We start from the raw sequence: 17,460 nt of genomic DNA, 5'->3' as shown, positions 1-17,460 counted from the left end.
AAACTCCCATATTCTCCCTGGCTCTAGGCCAGGGAACAGGGCGTGATAAATAATCCCAATAGATGGAATATGTAGGAAGGAATTTTAAAATGTATTTACTATAGACACATTGACCTCCCTAACTAATAAAAATGTGTACATGAGGTTAGTTTTGAGGGAAATGTGCAGACCTTACACGTTTATAGTGTATATAAATACTGTATACACTGTAGTGCTTAGCATCCTTAAACTACTTCCCTCATCTCTGTAACATATGGCGATCATATTCTGTCTTTACCCTAGAAGCAAAGAAAAGCATGGATTTTATAGTACATGTGCAGTTACTCTAAGAAGGAATAGTTTTAATTTCCTTTATCTTAAAGCAGGGGTCAGGAAACTGAGCCGTATCTGGTCTGCAGCCTGTTTTTTGTAAATAAAGTTTTATTGGAACATGCCACGCCCATTCATTTATGTCTTGTCTGTAGCTGCTCCCCCTACCGCAGCAGAGTTGAGTGGCTGTGACAGAGACCATATGGCTCACGAAGCCTAAAATATTTACTGTCTAGTTCTTTACAGAAAGAGTTTACTGATCTTGTCTTAAAACGTTAAAAAATCAGTAGGACAGCTTCAAATAGAAATGAGTGCTTTGTTTTTCGGTTACAGTAATGTAGGTGGATTCAGGAGGCCAGTTCTGGATCAAGCTGTTTCTGAACTCTGTGACCTTGGCCAAGTCCTTTAACTTCTCTAAGCTTCAGTTTCCTCCTATAAATAACGGAGAGTAAAAATTGGATAATGATAATAATCCCTGCTCTCCTTCACACTTTTGCCCTGAGGGAGCAAGTGAGGGAATGTGACGAAAACACACCTGGAATCCTCCACCACCAGGTAATGTGTGCTGTTGGCAGATCTGCTGAATTGGCTGAAACGGTCATCACGTATTTGATGATGCCTAGGATAACTATGTAAGGATTTGTATGCAGATTTAATTCTTTCACTCATTATTCAACCAACATTTATTAAGCACCTGCTGTGTACTTTTACGCACTGAGTATTTAAAGGCAAGTCAGCCGAAGCCTTTGTGTGCTCGTGACATGCTTGGTCGTGGCAGCCTTGGGCACCATCGGATCCCAGCCTCCAGCTGGGACCATCTTTACTGTCTGGTATTTTTAGTTGTCAGTTTGTGTGGGCGAAGAATGGTGTCTTCTAACTTCTTTTTAACCCAGCATTTAGCACGGTGTCTGGCCTTGCCAGGTGCTCAATAAATACATGTCAGCAGTTGGACGTTGCTGGCTGATAATCCCGGCCCCGTCCACCCGGCCCCACGTTGGTCCATGCAAAGGTTTGCGACTTTGGGTTTCAGCAGCTGTGGAAGGCTCCCAAAGGGGAGATCGCCATGGGAAGGAGGAGTTTCAGGAAGCTGTTTCTGAGGGGTCTGTGCACATGGATTGGGGATGGGCCACGAGGAGAGGGCTGTGGTGGTCCTTTGGGTGATGCACAGAGGCTGGAAGGGACGCGACAGCTGAGTGGGAGCGTGCGGGAGCAGAGCTGACGCAAAGTGCTCTGCTCACGTTCGCTTGTGGGGGAATCTTATCAGGCGGGACAAGTGTTTTGAGAGGGAAAATGGAAGCAAAGGTCAGCAAATCAAGACTTGAGACTGCTACTTAGGAGGTGAATGGGAGGTGAATCGTGTCGAGGTTCGTCAGCACAGGCATGACCCCTGATCCTGTGATGATGGTAACTCTGCTTGTGCCGCCTTTGCGACAGGCATTGGGCCCAGTGCTTTACAGTGATTCATCATTTAATGCTCACGATGATCCAATGCCAGATAGGCTGTCATTTCGTACAAGGAGAAATGGACACTCAGAGACACTAAGTAACTTGCCCAGAGCCACACAGCTAGTAGGCAGGAGAGTTAGGATTTGAACCCAGGCAGGCCCCAGAGTTCACACTTCCAACCACATGCTTGTCTTTAAAGATGGGAAGTTCCCTAAAGGAAGGAATATCCAGAAAGACCTGAGCCTTGGGGCCTGCTCACAAGTGGTAAAAATGCCTTTGAATTATTTTTTCAAGTTTTCCTTAGCAATTTCTTTTTTTAAATTTTTTATCTTTAAATAGCTTTATTGAGATTTAATTTATATATCATTTAGTTCACCCTTATGAAGTGTGGATTTTAGTACATTCACAGAGTTGTGGGACCACTACCACTATCTAATTTCAGAACACTTTCATCCCCCCAAAAAGAAACTTGTAATGGTGAATTTTATGTATCAACTTGCCTGGGCCAAGGGGTGCCCAGACATTTGGTCAAACATTATCCTGAGTGTTTCTGTGAGGGTGTTTTATTTTGTTTTGTTTGTTTGTTTGTTTTTTATTTTATTGGAGTGGAGTTGATTTACAATGTTGTGTTCGTTTCAGGTGTACAGCAAAGTGAATCAGTTATACATATACCCGCTCTTTTTTAGCTTCTTTTCCCATTTAGGTTATTACAGAGTATTGAATAGAGTTCCCTGTGCTATACAATAGGCCCTTGTTGGTTATCTATTTTATATATAGTCATGTGGGTGTGTTCATCCCAAGCTCCTGATTTATCCCTCCCACCAGCGTTTCACCCTTTGGTAATAACCATCAGTTTGTTTAGCAATTTCCTTTTTAAGAACTAAAATGAAAGCACTTTGACACCGTCATCCTTCTCACATCAGGAAATAGTGAGAAATCACTGTTATGAAGGAACAAAAAGATCAACTGTGTTAGAGCGTTTCTGTCTATAATCTGAACAATTCCATGTAGAAAATTCAGAATCTTTTAAACTCAAATATCCCCAGTGGGTCCTTTTGAGCTGGTGTGTGATGCTTATCTCCAGCACTAACACAGTCGTCATGTAGTCCACTAGAAGGTTCGGTGGGGACGCTTCTGGTTGCCCCCATACCCTGGTCCTCTTGGGAGGGAGTGACCCGGGTCTTCCTGAGGCATCCCAACCCTGCAGACCGGGACAGAAGAGCAAGCGCACGACTTCGGGTTGCATTCTTGTGCCAGATACGTTCTGGCTGAGGGAGTGTAAGTGGCCCACTGGTGAAAGCTGGAGAAGCAGCCCGGGGAGGGGGACCCGAGCCCTCCTCTCGCCGCCCAGCAGAGCCCCGAAGCTGGCAGGGGGGCGGGCCACATGTGGCCGCAGTTATTACCCGCGCCCGACAGCGTGGAGTTACACGCCCTTGGACCGCCGCCAGAGGCCCTTGGAACCTGGTCTGAGCTGCCGCCACCCGGCCCGCTGGGGCTGCTTTCTCGGCAGGGAAGGTGCGGGAGGGCTTCGTGGGCCGGGGATGTGTGCCTCCTCATTCCTGTGTTTGCCTCTGGGGACTTTCCTACTTTATTGCTTTGACTGGAAAGAAGAAAGGGCATTCTTTCTGTCCCTTTAGCTTCTTTCCTTTTTAGTTTTCTAGTTTTACTTTTGCTCCTTATGCCAGGATGACTGCATGGGTCTGCTTGACGTGGTCTGTATTTTCTCAGACTTGCTGCCAGGGACTCTACCAGCGTCTTGCCAAAGAAGTTGTGCAGGATCACAAGACAGGATGTCATCCCCGGGGTCACACCCATTCTCTTGAGCCCAAGACCACTTGCGTGCCAATTCCTGCTTATCTGCTCCCCTCTGGATGGCCTTGAGCCAGTTCCCTCACCAGTCTGTGCCTCCAGTTTCTTGCCTGGAAGTATTTTTTAGCGATACTAAGATGAGGTCTCTCATAGGGCTGTCATGGGGGGCAAATGAATTAATATATGTCAAATGCTTAGAACAGAATAGGGGTGGCAGGTAGCCCGCAGTAGATGCCCCGTGATTGTCGCTGTTAATACTTGTTGCATTCTTATTTTTTTTTTAATTTATTTATTTATTTTTGGCTGTGTTGGGTCTTTGTTGCTGCGCGCGGGCTTTCTCTAGTTGCGGCGGGCGGGGTCTGCTCTTTGTTGCGGTGTGCGGGCTTCTCATTGCGATGGCTTCTCTTGTTGCGGAGCACGGGCTCTAGGCACACGGGCTTCAGTAGTTGTGGCGCGTGGGCTCTAGAGCACAGGCTCGGTAGTTGTGGCTCACGGGCTTAGTTGCTCCACGGCATGTGGGATCTTCCCCGACCAGAGCTCAAACCCGTGTCCCCCGCATGGGCAGGCGGATTCTTAACCACTGTGTCGCCAGGGAAGTCCCTGTCGTATTGTTTTCGTTTGACTTGACTCTATAGAGTTTCCCATCATCTTCTAAGGCATCAGTCACATCAGGATATGCCTCGCCCACCTGTTCCCAAATAACAGACAAGTCGTCGAATATAGAGTTGTGTCGTTTATAATGTATAAACCCTGCAGCGTGGTACACACACTTGTCATCTCCATTTCTCAGGTTAGGAAACTGAGGCTCAGGAAGGTGAAGTGACCGTAGTAAGAGGCAGTGTCAGGCACTGAGCTCCCGCCTCTGTCTCCTGTGCTCCAAGAAGTTGTATTTTTGTCCTAAAGTCTTCCCACAAGTAGTCTCCTTACCCTAGAGCGGGGTTTTTCAACCTCAGCACTGTTTCTAATTTGGGCCAGACAGTTCTTCGTTGTTGCCTGGGGAGGAGGAGGGAGCTGTCCTGTGCACTGTGGGATGTTTTTTGTTTGTTTTTGCTTAATTTTTATTGGCGTATAGGTGATTTACAGTGTTGTTAGTCTCAGGTGTACAGCAAAGTGAATCAGTTTTAATACACATATATCTGTTCTTTACCATATTCTTTTCCATTATGGTGTATTACGGGATATTGAATATAGTTCCCTGTGCTATACAGGACAACCTTGTTGTTTATTTTATATTGTTTTATTTTTTACTTTTTATTGGCGTATAGTTGATTACAGTGTTGTGGTAGTTTCAGGTGTACAGCAAAATGAATCAGTTATACATATACATATAACCATTCTTTTTTTTTTTTCCATTTTTAAAGTCTTTATTGAATTTGTTACAATATTGCTTCTGTTTTATGTTTTGGTTTTTTGGCCGCGAGGCTTGTGGGATCTTAGCTCCCCAACCAGGGATCAAACCCACACCCCCCGCATGGGAAGGCGAAGTCTTAACCACTGGACCGCCAGGGAAGTCCCCATATATCCATTCTTTTTTAGATTCTTTTCCCATATAGGTCATTATAGAGTATTGAGTAGAGTTCCCTGTGCTATTCAGTAGGTCCTTATTAGTTATCTGTTTTATATATAGTAGTGTGTATGTGTCAATCCCAATCTCCCAGTTTATCCCTCCGGCCCTTTCCCCCTCGGTAACCATAAGTTTGTTTTCTACATCTGCGAGTCTCTCTCTGTTTTGTATACCCGTTTTTTAGATTTCACATGTACATCATACAAAATTTCTCTTTCTCTAACTTACTTCACTCTGTATGGCAGTCTCTAGATGCATCCACGTCTCTACAAATGACCCAAGTTTGTTCCTTTTTATGGCTGAGTAGTATTCCATTGTATATATGTACCACATCTTCTTTATCCATTCATCTGTTGATGGACATTTAGGTTGCTTCCATGTCCTGGATACTGTGAATAGTGCTTGCAATGAACATCGGGGTACACGGTGGGATGTTTAGTAGCATCGTTGGCCTCTACCCACTAAATGTCAGTAATTGCCCCCAGTTATGACAGCTAGAATCTCTCCAGACATTGCCAAATGTCTCTTGGGGGGCAAAATCAGTGTTGGTTAAGAGCCACTGTCCAAGATTAAGGAAGGTGGAAGGGAAATGTGGGAGGATGGGGGTTCGGGGTTGACCGTCACTTATGAAACATCGTGTGCCAGGCAAGTTGCAAACAAGGTCTCTCGTTTACCAACAGGAATTCTAGGATCATCTGCATTGTCCTACGGGACACTAGGACTCAGAGAAGAAACAAAAACTCTATGGTCACTAACATAGCAAGTGTCAGAAGAGGGATTCAAATCCAGGTCCATCTGGAGCAAAGCCCATGCCATCCCATCACTTCCTCACACAGTTTTCTGCAGGTTCAGGGCATTTTAGTTCTTTTTAGGAACAAAGGAAACTCACATGATGAGGATTAAATTGGTTTCAGAGCTTTTTGAGGCCACTAGTGTGAGTGTCTACCTGTAAAGTATCAAGCAAATAAAACAAAAAACACTTCTTTGCAGCAAAGTATAACTGAGTAAGTAGAACGTTACTTTGTTGCGAAAGAGGTTACATTCTGGTGTCTTTACCCTTGAACTTTCTCAGATCTCAGAAGAATGGCAAAAATTCCCATGTGACAAAGAGTAATTTCATCATCATCTTTGAAAAATATTCCACCACAGTATCCCCCCTGTTTTCTGTAAGGACTGGTACCAATGTGATTTTCAAATATATTTACAGTATATAAGCAAAGAATTGTGTATCTGAGATGATAAACATTTTAGTGGTCCTGTTTTAATCCACTATGGGTGCAGGAAATTTGAACAGATAATAGAATGTCATTTGTTAGTGCAATAATTGCTTTTTAAGAATTTTGGAAATCCTGATTGGAAGTGGAATATGGGACTGAATCATTTGGTGTGGAGATAAGCTCTTCAGGGACCTTGGTATTGTGATGTAATTAGCTTCATGAACACGCGACTCCTGAGGCAGGTTACAGCATTTGTTCACTTAACGCCTTCCATTTCGGATGCCTCTCAGTTCACATCATTAATAAGCAGTTAGATGTGTCGGCCCGTTAAGTGATTTTAAGGGAGAATTTATTTGAACCTGTCATAAGCTATCTTAGTATGTCCTAGAAAATCGTGATCTAAAGCATCGTCTGTTACAAACGTCACCTAAAACAACCTATGACATAATTTTCGACCATGTTCCTTGGAGCAAGAAAGCATATTATAAAAATGAAATGTAGGTGATGAACGTGTCATAGTCCCTTAGGAAAATATGACAGCACTTCCTACGGTAAAAGTCGGTCTCAGGAATAATTTCTGCTGCTGGCCGAGAGCCCAGACAGGTGTAGCTGCAATACAGAGTGATTAGTGGGTCCTCAGCCTCCCGGTCTCTCTTTTTAAGGCCCAAACTATCTTGTCAAATTTAACCATGTCTTGAATCAAATCAGTGTTTGGAAAATTATAACCGTGAATTAAAAGAAAGGGAGGTAACAATCCTGCAGTTCTCAAATATGAGTAAATAGGCCCGACCGGACCACACCCAGTGATTTACTTCCTAAGGAGGTGGAAGGTGAGAAGTTAAAAAGCTGTGGGTTTGAGTGAAGTAAGAGTAATATCTATTCAGCCATTTAAATCTCTTTTGTAATAAAATAGACCACTAATACGAACCTGCTGTATAGCACAGGGAACTCCACTTCGCTGGAACAGTGGAAACTAACACAACATTGTAAAACAACGCCACGCCAGTTAAAAAATAAATCTCTTTCGCAAAGGCTGCGAGTAGTGTGTTGTTTAAATTTCCCAGTTCTAAGGTGCGGGGTTCCCCGGCCTTGCTGTCCCCTTCGGTTCCGGGGAAGAGTCAGTGAGTTCACGGTGTCAATACTAAGCCTTTGGCGCAGTCCTGGGCAGTTAGTAAGTGCTCAGTAAATGGTAGCCGCGGTTACTTCAGCTCTTCCGGTGCAACTCTGACCCCTTCTGCCAACTAAAATCCACTGCCGAAATTCCGTGCGAGCGGACGCAGGCTTCTGGGGAGCATAAACACCGCGCCGCCTGGAGCTCTTAATGTATTAAGTGCTCGACAAGGAGCGCATTTAGTGAGGACCTGAGCAAAGGGCGAGGCCGACAGAGTCAACGGTGCCAAATTGACTCAGCAGATTGGGGTTCCGGGGAGGTTAGGAGAGCAACAAGACATTTTTATGTTTTATGTCAAGGTGTCTCGAATGTTGCTAGTATGCATGGGAATTATCTGGGGATTTTGTTAAGATGCCTGTTGAGATTCGGCGGGCATTTCTGGGGTGGGGGGGTGGAGGGGAGTGGGAGCCTGCGTTTGACCCGGTTCCCAGGTGGTGCTGATGGTGCGAGCCCGGGACCGCACTTTGGAAAGCAAGGCTTTCTTGAAGGACTTAAAAAGCAAAGCCTTCCCGGCCCTTCTTTTGTCCCCTGCCTGTCCTCAGCACCTGTTGCATGTGTGGTCAGAATAGCAGGGATTCTCATGACGCGGCCCCAGCCCTCGGCCAGGATCCCGGGTGACCCGGGCAAACACACACTCCTTCAGGGTCACGGGCAGGTTACTGAGTCAAGACTGCCAGAGCCCGCCGCGCCGTTTTCCTCCCCTCCCCTCCCCCAGACCCGGGACTAATCTTGGAGCTTCTCAGTAATAACAAAGCCAGCAGCAGAGTGAGTCAAGACCATTTCAAAGCAGAGTTTTTCTTGTTTGGCAATTACCTAATTTCAAAATGCGATTCACAGATTTGCAAAATCCCGTGTGTGGAAACAAACCGCTTCTCCTGAAAGATGATTAAAAGCAAGATTCCCCCACCCCACCCCAAACATACGCACACACTGGAGGCGACTGGAAAATTAAATGAGCGGCAGTACGGAGGTCCCCAGTCCCACGCTCACGGTTGGAGGCATGTAAATGATATTTCAATAAAGGTCCACGTGCGCGCGCGCGCATGCGCAAACGCCCGCAGCGGAGAATCTGGTTCTAATTACTTGTACTTTGGTTGAACTTTGGCGTTTCCTTTGACTTTCTCCCTAATGTATGAGAGCTGTGGGCCTTGCGATCCTGCAGTGAATCCACAGAAAAAGGAGGGAAAAAAATCCAGACCGGCTCTCCTACGTGCCAACAAAAATGAAACCCAACTAATGTTGTGACCAAATGCAACACTTTGCTAGTCTCCGTTAATTAGCTGAAATTACTCCCTCCCACAGGGTCCCGGAGCTCAGGGCTCAAAATTCCCCCGGGGCCGTGCAGGAAATGCCTTTTGCTTTACAACTCCTTTTTCTTTTAAGGCTCTGCTACCCAGAGAGTGCATTAAAATGCTGTCTTAATCATCGAAAGTTCTAGCGAAAAGGCAGGGCTTTCATTATGCAGGATGCCTGCCTGATCGCCTCTAAAATCCTGAAGTCTGTCAGCATGGCTTAGCCCGCCATAAATTAGTTCTCACAAAGAAAAACATAGTATACTGGGCCTTCTCTTAAAAATGTTATCTGCTACTTAATCTAACCTTTAGAAAAATGCCAAGCATGTTAGGAATTGTGAAGGGCGCTATTGTTAGAGGCTTTACGTGTGTTTAAGTGACACTCAGGTGTGTTGTAACAACAAGGACATTTATACTGTGTTTTCTCAGGTGAGTTAATTTGCAAGTGCCAAGTCTTCTTAACAGGCAACAGCATTATTATTATTATTTTGCTTTTATTTTGGGAGTGAATTAAACCCCCAGAGTTGTGGCAGTGTTTAAGAAGGCCGTGTCACTTGGGAGTGCCGGTATTCTGCTTTTGTACGGTGTCTCGGTCGGTGGAGAGTTCCTTTGGTTTGCTTTTGTTTTTTCTGCAAACAGCCTCCGAGTTTATAGAGTCCTTCAGAGCAGTGCTTCTCAAAGTGCCAGCCGCGGCCCGGGCCAGTTGCTCTGCAGCCCACTGCCAGTACTCGAGGAGACAGGGCGTCCGTGAGAGCAAATGCTTAGAAACTTGTACAGAAATTTGGCAGAGGAATTTTACGTCTAAAAGATCCTTTTTTTCCCTCCTTAAGTTGTAGCTTGTGTTTTGAGCATCTTTTTCTGAATTCCTTTTTTCTGGAGATTCATTTTGTGTGTCTTTTTTTCCCTTAGGGATTTGTTTTTATTGATTTTATCAATCTGTGAGAAAAAAAGAAAAAGGTCCTTTACCATAGATAGTCTGAAAAGCACTAATTTAAAGCAAATGGCTTCCTCCCTACCCCCGGAATTCTGCTGCTGGTTGCTGGTCTGGACCACACTTTGAGGAGCATTAGTTTAAAGGCAAACAAGACCTGTAATGAATTTTTCGGCAAGGAAGGTGATTCTAGCTTTGGGTGCCCTAGTGACAGCCACCTTTGAGTTGCAGGGTTGGAGAGGTTTAAAATATGGGCTGGAGGCTTCTGTCAGTGCAGGTTTTGGATCGCTGTCTCCTTTGGCCCGTGGGCAGCCCAGAGAAGCCCCCTCAGCACTTCTGGTGCTGGCGCTCCTCTGGGCAGGGACCCATGGAGCCAAACATCCATCTCGCCCTAGCGACAGAAGCTCCTGTCTTGGCCATTGCCTAACAAACGAGGCAGCGCATCTGGTTAGCAGTTTGGATGCCACCTCGGAGGTTGCTGCTTGTTGGGGACGCAGTCACTAAACAAAACTCAGTAAGACAATAAGTAAGCAAGGAAATAAATAAAAGCAGGAGGCAAAGAGCAGATCTGAATTAGTCCTCAAAGACTGCTTTTCCCTGAACTGAAATCACGGCAGGATGGCTGGAGTGCGGTTGTTTTCTTAAATGACACAAGCCTCTTTTCCCCCCTGGGAAGTCTAAAAACTGCTTTCTTGGCCTGCCTGAGATCGCTGAATGAGCTAATACAGGACATGTTGTCTGCTGGGCCTGCAGGGTTTTTGAGCAAAAAATTCATCATTCCATAGACTGATTGTGCTTGCCTGGAATAAGGCACAAAATGTTTGACGTCTCTCAGGGGCATTTGATGAATCTAACTCTCATTTAAAGGGACTAATAGATTATTGATTTAAGCAGGACGACAGCGAACAGATCAACGGCAGGCACTCTGTAGCTGCCTTCAATGCCAGAACTGAGTCGTGAAGGGGGCCCTGGGCTATCCCCCTGCCTTGTTTCCCACTGTCTTTGGGGTGGCAGTGATGGGGGCACCAAAGGGCAAGAGGAGCACTAATAAACTTGGCCAAAGTATGTTTTTGCTACATTACCAAAAAGGCCAGAGGTTGCATTTAAGTTCAAATCTGCTTTTCTCCTGATGCCATATCCTGGTTGTAATCCTAGAGCTTGCGTTGGCATGTTTGCTTAAAGCTAGCTTTGGCAATCTGACGGTACCACGGAGATTTTTCTTGTTTGCTTTGCATTGTTCTCAGCGTCACGGGCCACACAGAGGAAATGAAGGACCAACGTTGATCTATTTTGAGGGGATATTTGAATATATATAGTCAAATAGTTAATGCTTTACCACCAATGGGAAAATTTTTCCAAAGATGATTATTTCTTGTCATGTATAAGTCTTTTCTATATATGTTTGTCTGGGATGCACATGTGGCATTTGTAGGATTCACGTTACAAACCACAATAGACGGAATCAATTCATCCTTCAAAACACAGCCTGGTCACCTCCTCTGGGAAGCCTCCCTTGATTTCTCTGAGCTGAATAAGGCTTATAGCCCTCTCTGTCATATCATATCATATCCGTGTTTCCCAAACTGCTGCAATTTGGATTCACCTGGGAATACTTTTTTAAAAACACTGATGCCTGGCTTCCACTCCCAGGCATTCTGCCATAATAGGTCTAAGATACAATCTAAGCATTAGGATGTTTAAAAGCTCCCCAGGGGGCTACCCTGGTGGCGCAGTGGTTGAGAGTTTGCCTGCCAATGCGGGGGACACAGGTTCATGCCCCAGTCCAGGAAGATCCCACATGCCGCGGAGCGGCTGCACTTGTGAGCCATGGCCGCTGAGCCTGCGCGTCCGGAGCCTGTGCTCCGCAACGGGAAAGGCCGCGGCGGTGAGAGGCTCACGCACTGCAAAAAAAAAAAAAAAAGCTCCCCAGGTAGTTCTAACACACAGCCAAGTTTGAGAACCAGTGTATTATATTCTAATTGTTGGTTTACTCTCTATTAGACCAAACTTGACAAGGCTAAGGGATCATACCATGTACTGTCCATAGCGTGTAACACACACTTGGTATGTTATAGTCAGGGAATTAAATGTTTGAACACACCGGGCTTCCCTGGTGGCGCAGTGGTTAAGAATCCGCCTGCCGATGCAGGGGACACGGGTTTGAGCCCTGGTCCGGGAAGATCCCACATGCCGTGGAGCAACTAAGCCTGTGCGCCACGACTACTGAGCCTGCGCTCTAGAGCCCCCACGCCACAACTACTGAGCCCGTGTGCCACAACTACTGAAGCCCATGCACCTAGAGCCAGTGCTCCACAACAAGAGAAGCCACCGCAATGAGAAGCCCGCGCACCGCAATGAAGAGTAGCCCCCGCTCGCCGCAACTAGAGAAAGCCCGCACGCAGCAATGAAGACCCAACGCAGCCTAAATAAATAAATAAGTTTATGGAAAAAAAAAAAGATTGAACACACCAACATCCATTGTACAAATATGGGAAAACACTACTAGTGAAATAACCACAGCCTTAATAAAAGTCCAGAGCCCTCACTATTGATTGCTTCCAAATAGAACATTTTCATCCATACACTTGTTGAGGGAAAGTTTTCTGATTCACTCCTTGGTTATAAGTGACTCTCATCTATAGAAAAAGGCTTTCGATTCTGAGGTCTCCCCACTTGCCTGTGCTTTGCCTGAGTTTCTCGGGGATTAGATTGCCTGCAGTTCAGTTTCCTCTCTTTGGGAGGGGGAGATGCTGGACCCCTTCAGTACATGGATTTGAAGCTGCATATTTATGGAAATTACCACCCACGTTTGAAATTCAGGGCATAACTCTGACAGCTGAATCCAGACCTAACAGAATTCTATTTACAACCTTCCTAGACAAGCCAGATTAGCTGTTCTACACGAGCCAGTAGAACATGAAAATACACTCTCCCCACATTGCACACAATGTGGGATTGCTCCTTGTGGTGACAACACAGCTCGGTCCCTAGGGCGGAAGTAGAGACACACAAATAAAACCAATCAGAAAGTTCTGGGAGGCGTTTAGGGGAGGACTCACTTGTGCTGATATTAGGAGCGTAAATTAACACAGCCTTTCTAGGACTCACAACGTATTCTTAAATAGCCATAACTTTTGAACTGATAATTCCACTTCTGAGAACTTAGCCTAAGGAAATAGAGATGTGCTGAGATTAGCTACAAAGATATTCATCATAATGGAACGTTTGCAGGAAAAATATTTATTGACAAGGAAACAAACTCATGACACAGTAAGTTAAACAAAGTCCCAAACAGAATCTACAGTATAATTCCACTTTTTAAAGTAAACAAACCAACCAAAAACATTTATACGCATAGTAAAATGTTTTGAAGGGTAGATGCCAAGATAACAGTAATTTTCTCTGAATGAAAGGATTGTGAGTAATTCTGCGTGTGTTTTCTTAGGTTTTTTTTTTTTTTTCAGGGCTCCAGAAGCATTTAATTTTTTAACATCTCTGAAATCAGGCTGTGTCTCACAAGCATTGATGGGTCATAATTTAATTGGCAGTACTTTTTTGTCTTTCTTAATGATACATAGAATAACATGCAATTTTATAATCTGTGGTGACTCAGGATCAGTGACACCCAGTAATAACAATAGTAACAACGGCAGTAGCGGCATCTTAGATTCTTTTTATTGCAATATAGTTGATGTACAATATTATAGAAGTTACAGGCGACAATATAGTGCTTTACAATTTTTAAAGGTTATACTCCATTTATAGTTATTATAAAATATTGGCTCTATTCCCCGTGTTGTATCCTTGTAGCTTATTTTATATTGTTTTCTTAGATTTTTAACAAAGAGCGACGTATTATTTTGTACTGCTTTCTTGTTGATGCCATTATGACTCATTTACTTTCAGTGAAGCTGATTGGTTTAGGGGGAGGCATGCTGTTGCTTTTGTAGCTTGATAGCTGATCTGATGAGCTCTCGTGACATCTTCGATGCCCACCTTCCTGTACAGCCCTTGCCACAATTGTGCTGAGCTACCCAGTAAAGACAGCACTAGATTTATCTACTAGACCTGCCCAACTCTAATGAATTCATTCCAAGATTCTTCTGAATTATGACAATACTATAATTATAGTTGATTCTATTCCAAAGGGATAATTAATTAATTTTAAAGGAAGCCAATGAGTATGTGAAAGCTACTTGGTTTCTAATTTTACCATTTAACAAGGCCTTAAAGGGCACTTAGAAGGGCACTTAGGGCTTGGAATGAAGACAAATAAGGAAAAGGGGAAAAGCTCATGTATTAATTCAACAAATATTTATTGATTCTCCACCTACTATGTGCCAGTGTCTCTTCTAGGCCTGGAACAGAGTTGTAAACAATTCATCTGAGTTCCTTGGTTTCACAGGACCCATACTTGGGGAGGAGTAGCACAGGTAGAATATAAAAAGTCGGTACAGAAACCGACTTTCTACATTTAGACACTAGTTAAGGTATTATAGAAAACAAAATAAAATGAGATATAGTGACCAGAAGTGGGAAGGGGCCTTTTATTTAGAAAAGTCACCCGTGAGGAGGTGACATTTGCTCTAAGATCTAAGAGAGAAAAGGGACTAGACGTGTGAAGGTCTGAGAATTTCCAGGTAGGGAGAATGGTCAACGCAATACCCGTAAGTTGGTACGAGAGCTTGGCCTGTTCAAGAGATGGAACAGAAACCAAGCATTTAGAAGTCAATAAATGAGAGTCACTGAATTCAGTGATGTTACTGAAGGCCCATATCCTGAAGAGCCTTGCGGGGCCCAGCAAGGAGACTGACTTTGCTCTCATCGGTGGCTGCTGGAGCGTGTGAGGGCTCTCGGCAGGTAAGGGGGACAGAGTGATTTTAACGTTGGAGCAGTTATCTGACTGTGCGTGTGCAGAGGGGACCCTAGGCTGGGAGGGTGGGCACCGGGAGACCAGTGCAGAAGCTTCTGCAGTAACTGGGGTGAGAGGTGCTGCTGGGTCACTGGGCTGGCCTGGCAGCAAGATCTCAGACAAGGATGGATTAACAGTACGTGTAGGGGGCAGAGCTGACTTGCTGAAAATTTGGCTATCGGACAATCCAGTGGGTAGAGTAGCTAATCTGGGAGATGGTGAACAGTGGAACAACTGGAAATTTTATACTCTGGGAAATATGCTGTGTATTGTAAAGTGATTGGAGGTTGGAAGATTCTGGAACATTATTTGACCACTTTCAGCCCCTCCCTTCCCCACTTCCTCATCCTTTGTGAGCAGTTTTGCCTGTTATAGGAATAGGGCCAGGTCTTGCTTTGACATTGAGCATAAATCTGGAGGGTAGGGATGGGAGAATACCTAGGTCTCAAGTTCTATAAATTCCTATTCCTCATGGATTTTGGGTGGTTAAATAATGAGATGGGGGATCGCGTATTTGTAAGTCTAGACTGAAAAGCAACGTCAGGCTATGCCATCATTAATGTAATGCAGTGCTTTTCAAACATTAAGTGTACATTCCGTCACCTGGGGGTTTGGTTAAGAGGTAGATCTGACTCCTCGGACTTGAGCTGGGGCCTGATAGCGCATTTTCTAATAAGCTCTGACGTGGTGCTGGCGCTCCTGGCCCAAGGAGGGCTCTGAGTAGCAAAGGTCTCGCCGCCACTGCTGTTAGTGAATCTCGGCTCTGGCCGCGTGCAGACGGCCCTTTCCGTGTCCTTGTTGAATGGCTGCTTTGGGCATTTTCTTCCTTTGTCCTAAGGAAAGTTCCTTTTGGTTAAGTGAGAGACAGGGTCAAGCGGGTCATTTCAGAGACTCTAATTGAACTGGAAGCTAGGGGGAACGAGAGTCGAAAGAGCCCTGGGTGTGCAGTGAACATCTGACTTTGTATCTTGGCTTTACCACTGCCCAGTGGGTCTTGGACAAGTCACTGCACTCCTTGAGTTTCTGTTTCTCTTGGAGGTAAAATGGTGATAAAATCATCTCCCTCACGGTGCCACGGTGCTCTGCAAATGAGAGAGGCGTAGGGGATTGCTTTGTAAACTGTCAATACCACGTTAGAGTCAGGATCGCCCTGCAGTGCCTACACTGGCAGCTCTTTTTGTGGGCCTATCCTTGCTATGTTATTGCTGAATTGGGGGCAGAGGCCTATGAACTCACTGGTGAAAAAGCAATGAACTGAAATACGCTTTCTCTTTTTCCTCCCCCTTCCCATCTCCACCGTAGCGATTGAAACACAGAGCACCAGCTCCGAGGAACTGGTCCCGAGCCCTCCGTCTCCACTTCCTCCCCCTCGGGTGTACAAGCCCTGCTTCGTCTGCCAGGACAAGTCATCGGGGTACCACTACGGGGTCAGCGCCTGCGAGGGGTGTAAGGTGAGTGCCCAGCTCCAGGACTGGGCTGCTTTGATATCTTGTCGCGTCACCTCCAATCGGCGTGGTGCTCTGGGTTGTGTGTGATGGTTTCATTTCTTCCTTAGAGCTCATTAGTTAATTCAGAAACTTCTGCAAATGTCTGATGGGAGCCAAATGTTCCAGGGCCCTTAAAATAACCCGTAACAGTTCTTTTCAGGTCGCAAGAGCCTTTTGAAGGCGTCCTGAAAAGCATCCCCTATTTCTCTTTAGAACATGCCGTCTGGTGTCTTTGTAGTTTTATTTCATCTTTAAATATGACTGACAATCCCCTGAATCAACTTGCAGAGAATCCAAGGTTGAAATGGGGATTTATCTTCTGGCTGTTTCCTCAGCCCTGTGGCCTTTGAATTACAGTTTGATTTTCAGCCTGTGGGGACTTGCTACTGTGTGTGCGTGCGTCATAAATTCAGGGGAGCTGGATTTAAAATTCCAGCCTACAGAGTCATGGAGGCTGAACATGTGTCAGAGAGTCTATGTGGCTGCTTTGAATCAAACTAGACAATCGTAATCGAGTCCAACAGGCTTAATTAAGTGAAAGAGCTTCTTATTTTTTTAAAGAGAGCAAAGAAACAAAGAATGACTTCACAGGCAAATCCAACTCATCCACAGATAGTCTTTCAAAGGATCTGTGGCTGTCTTGAGCCAGCCCTTCCCTAGTTAACACGGCTTCTCTCTGTTCCCGCCGATGGCAGTTCAGGTGTGCTGTTGTTTTTTTTTTTTTTCCAGGTGTGCTGTTTATGCATCAAAACTGCGTGATGCGTTGATCACTGCAGACATGTTGGAGCATTACAGCCTCCTTCCCTGCCCCCAGCTGCTCCAAGGCATTTTGTATTTAGCTGAGCAGAGTTAGCACTTACTGCGTGCATGGGTCAGGAGCCAGTCCTCAAAAGGAATGGCTTGAGACCACAGCCTTTTTTTAAATTTATTTTTAACTTTTTATTTTATATCGGAGTACAGTTGATTCACTACGTCGTGTTCGTTTCAGGTGTACAGCAAAGTGGTTCAGTTATACGTATACACACATCTATTCTTTCTCAGATTCTTTTCCTATTTAGGTGGTTACATCATATTGAGCAGAGTTCCCTGTGCTGTACAGGAGGTCCTTGTTGTTGAAACCACAACTGTTAATTTGGCTTACAACTCACGGGCCGGTGCTCTCGGCCAGGTTCCTCTGGGGGTTTCGTGTGGTCCTAGCCGTGCTCCACACGGACCAGGTCCACCGCAGGTTAGCTGGTGGGCTCTGCTTCTGAGGGTGCTGCCGGTTGGTGGGGGACCTTTCATCCCGTCGGGCTGGCCCCAGTTATTTGCAGGCAGGGTTC

At 45.2% G+C, this 17,460-nt stretch overlaps 1 protein-coding gene across 3 annotated transcripts in view; it reads left to right on the top strand.

Annotated features, from left to right (window-relative positions):
* RARB (retinoic acid receptor beta) overlaps positions 1 to 17,460 on the top strand; it is a 193,106-nt gene that overhangs the window by 16,121 nt on the left and 159,525 nt on the right. For 2 of the 3 annotated variants that reach the window (XM_082655388.1, XM_082655386.1), the window contains exon 2: positions 15,954 to 16,102. Coding sequence is in view for 1 of the 3 variants with exons in the window: in XM_082655386.1 (XP_082511512.1) it covers positions 15,954 to 16,102 (149 nt within the window). In the remaining 2 variants the exon portion in view is untranslated. Of the gene's footprint in view, positions 1 to 14,484; positions 14,600 to 15,953; positions 16,103 to 17,460 lie in introns of those variants that run through there. The other variant, XM_082655387.1, reaches the window with a different exon arrangement.

Source organism: Grampus griseus (genome assembly GCF_964374135.1).
Source record: "Grampus griseus genome assembly, chromosome: 5".
NCBI lineage: Eukaryota > Metazoa > Chordata > Mammalia > Artiodactyla > Delphinidae > Grampus > Grampus griseus.
The sequence above is the reverse complement of the archived record's forward strand: the minus strand, read 5'-3'. Positions and strand labels throughout refer to the sequence as shown.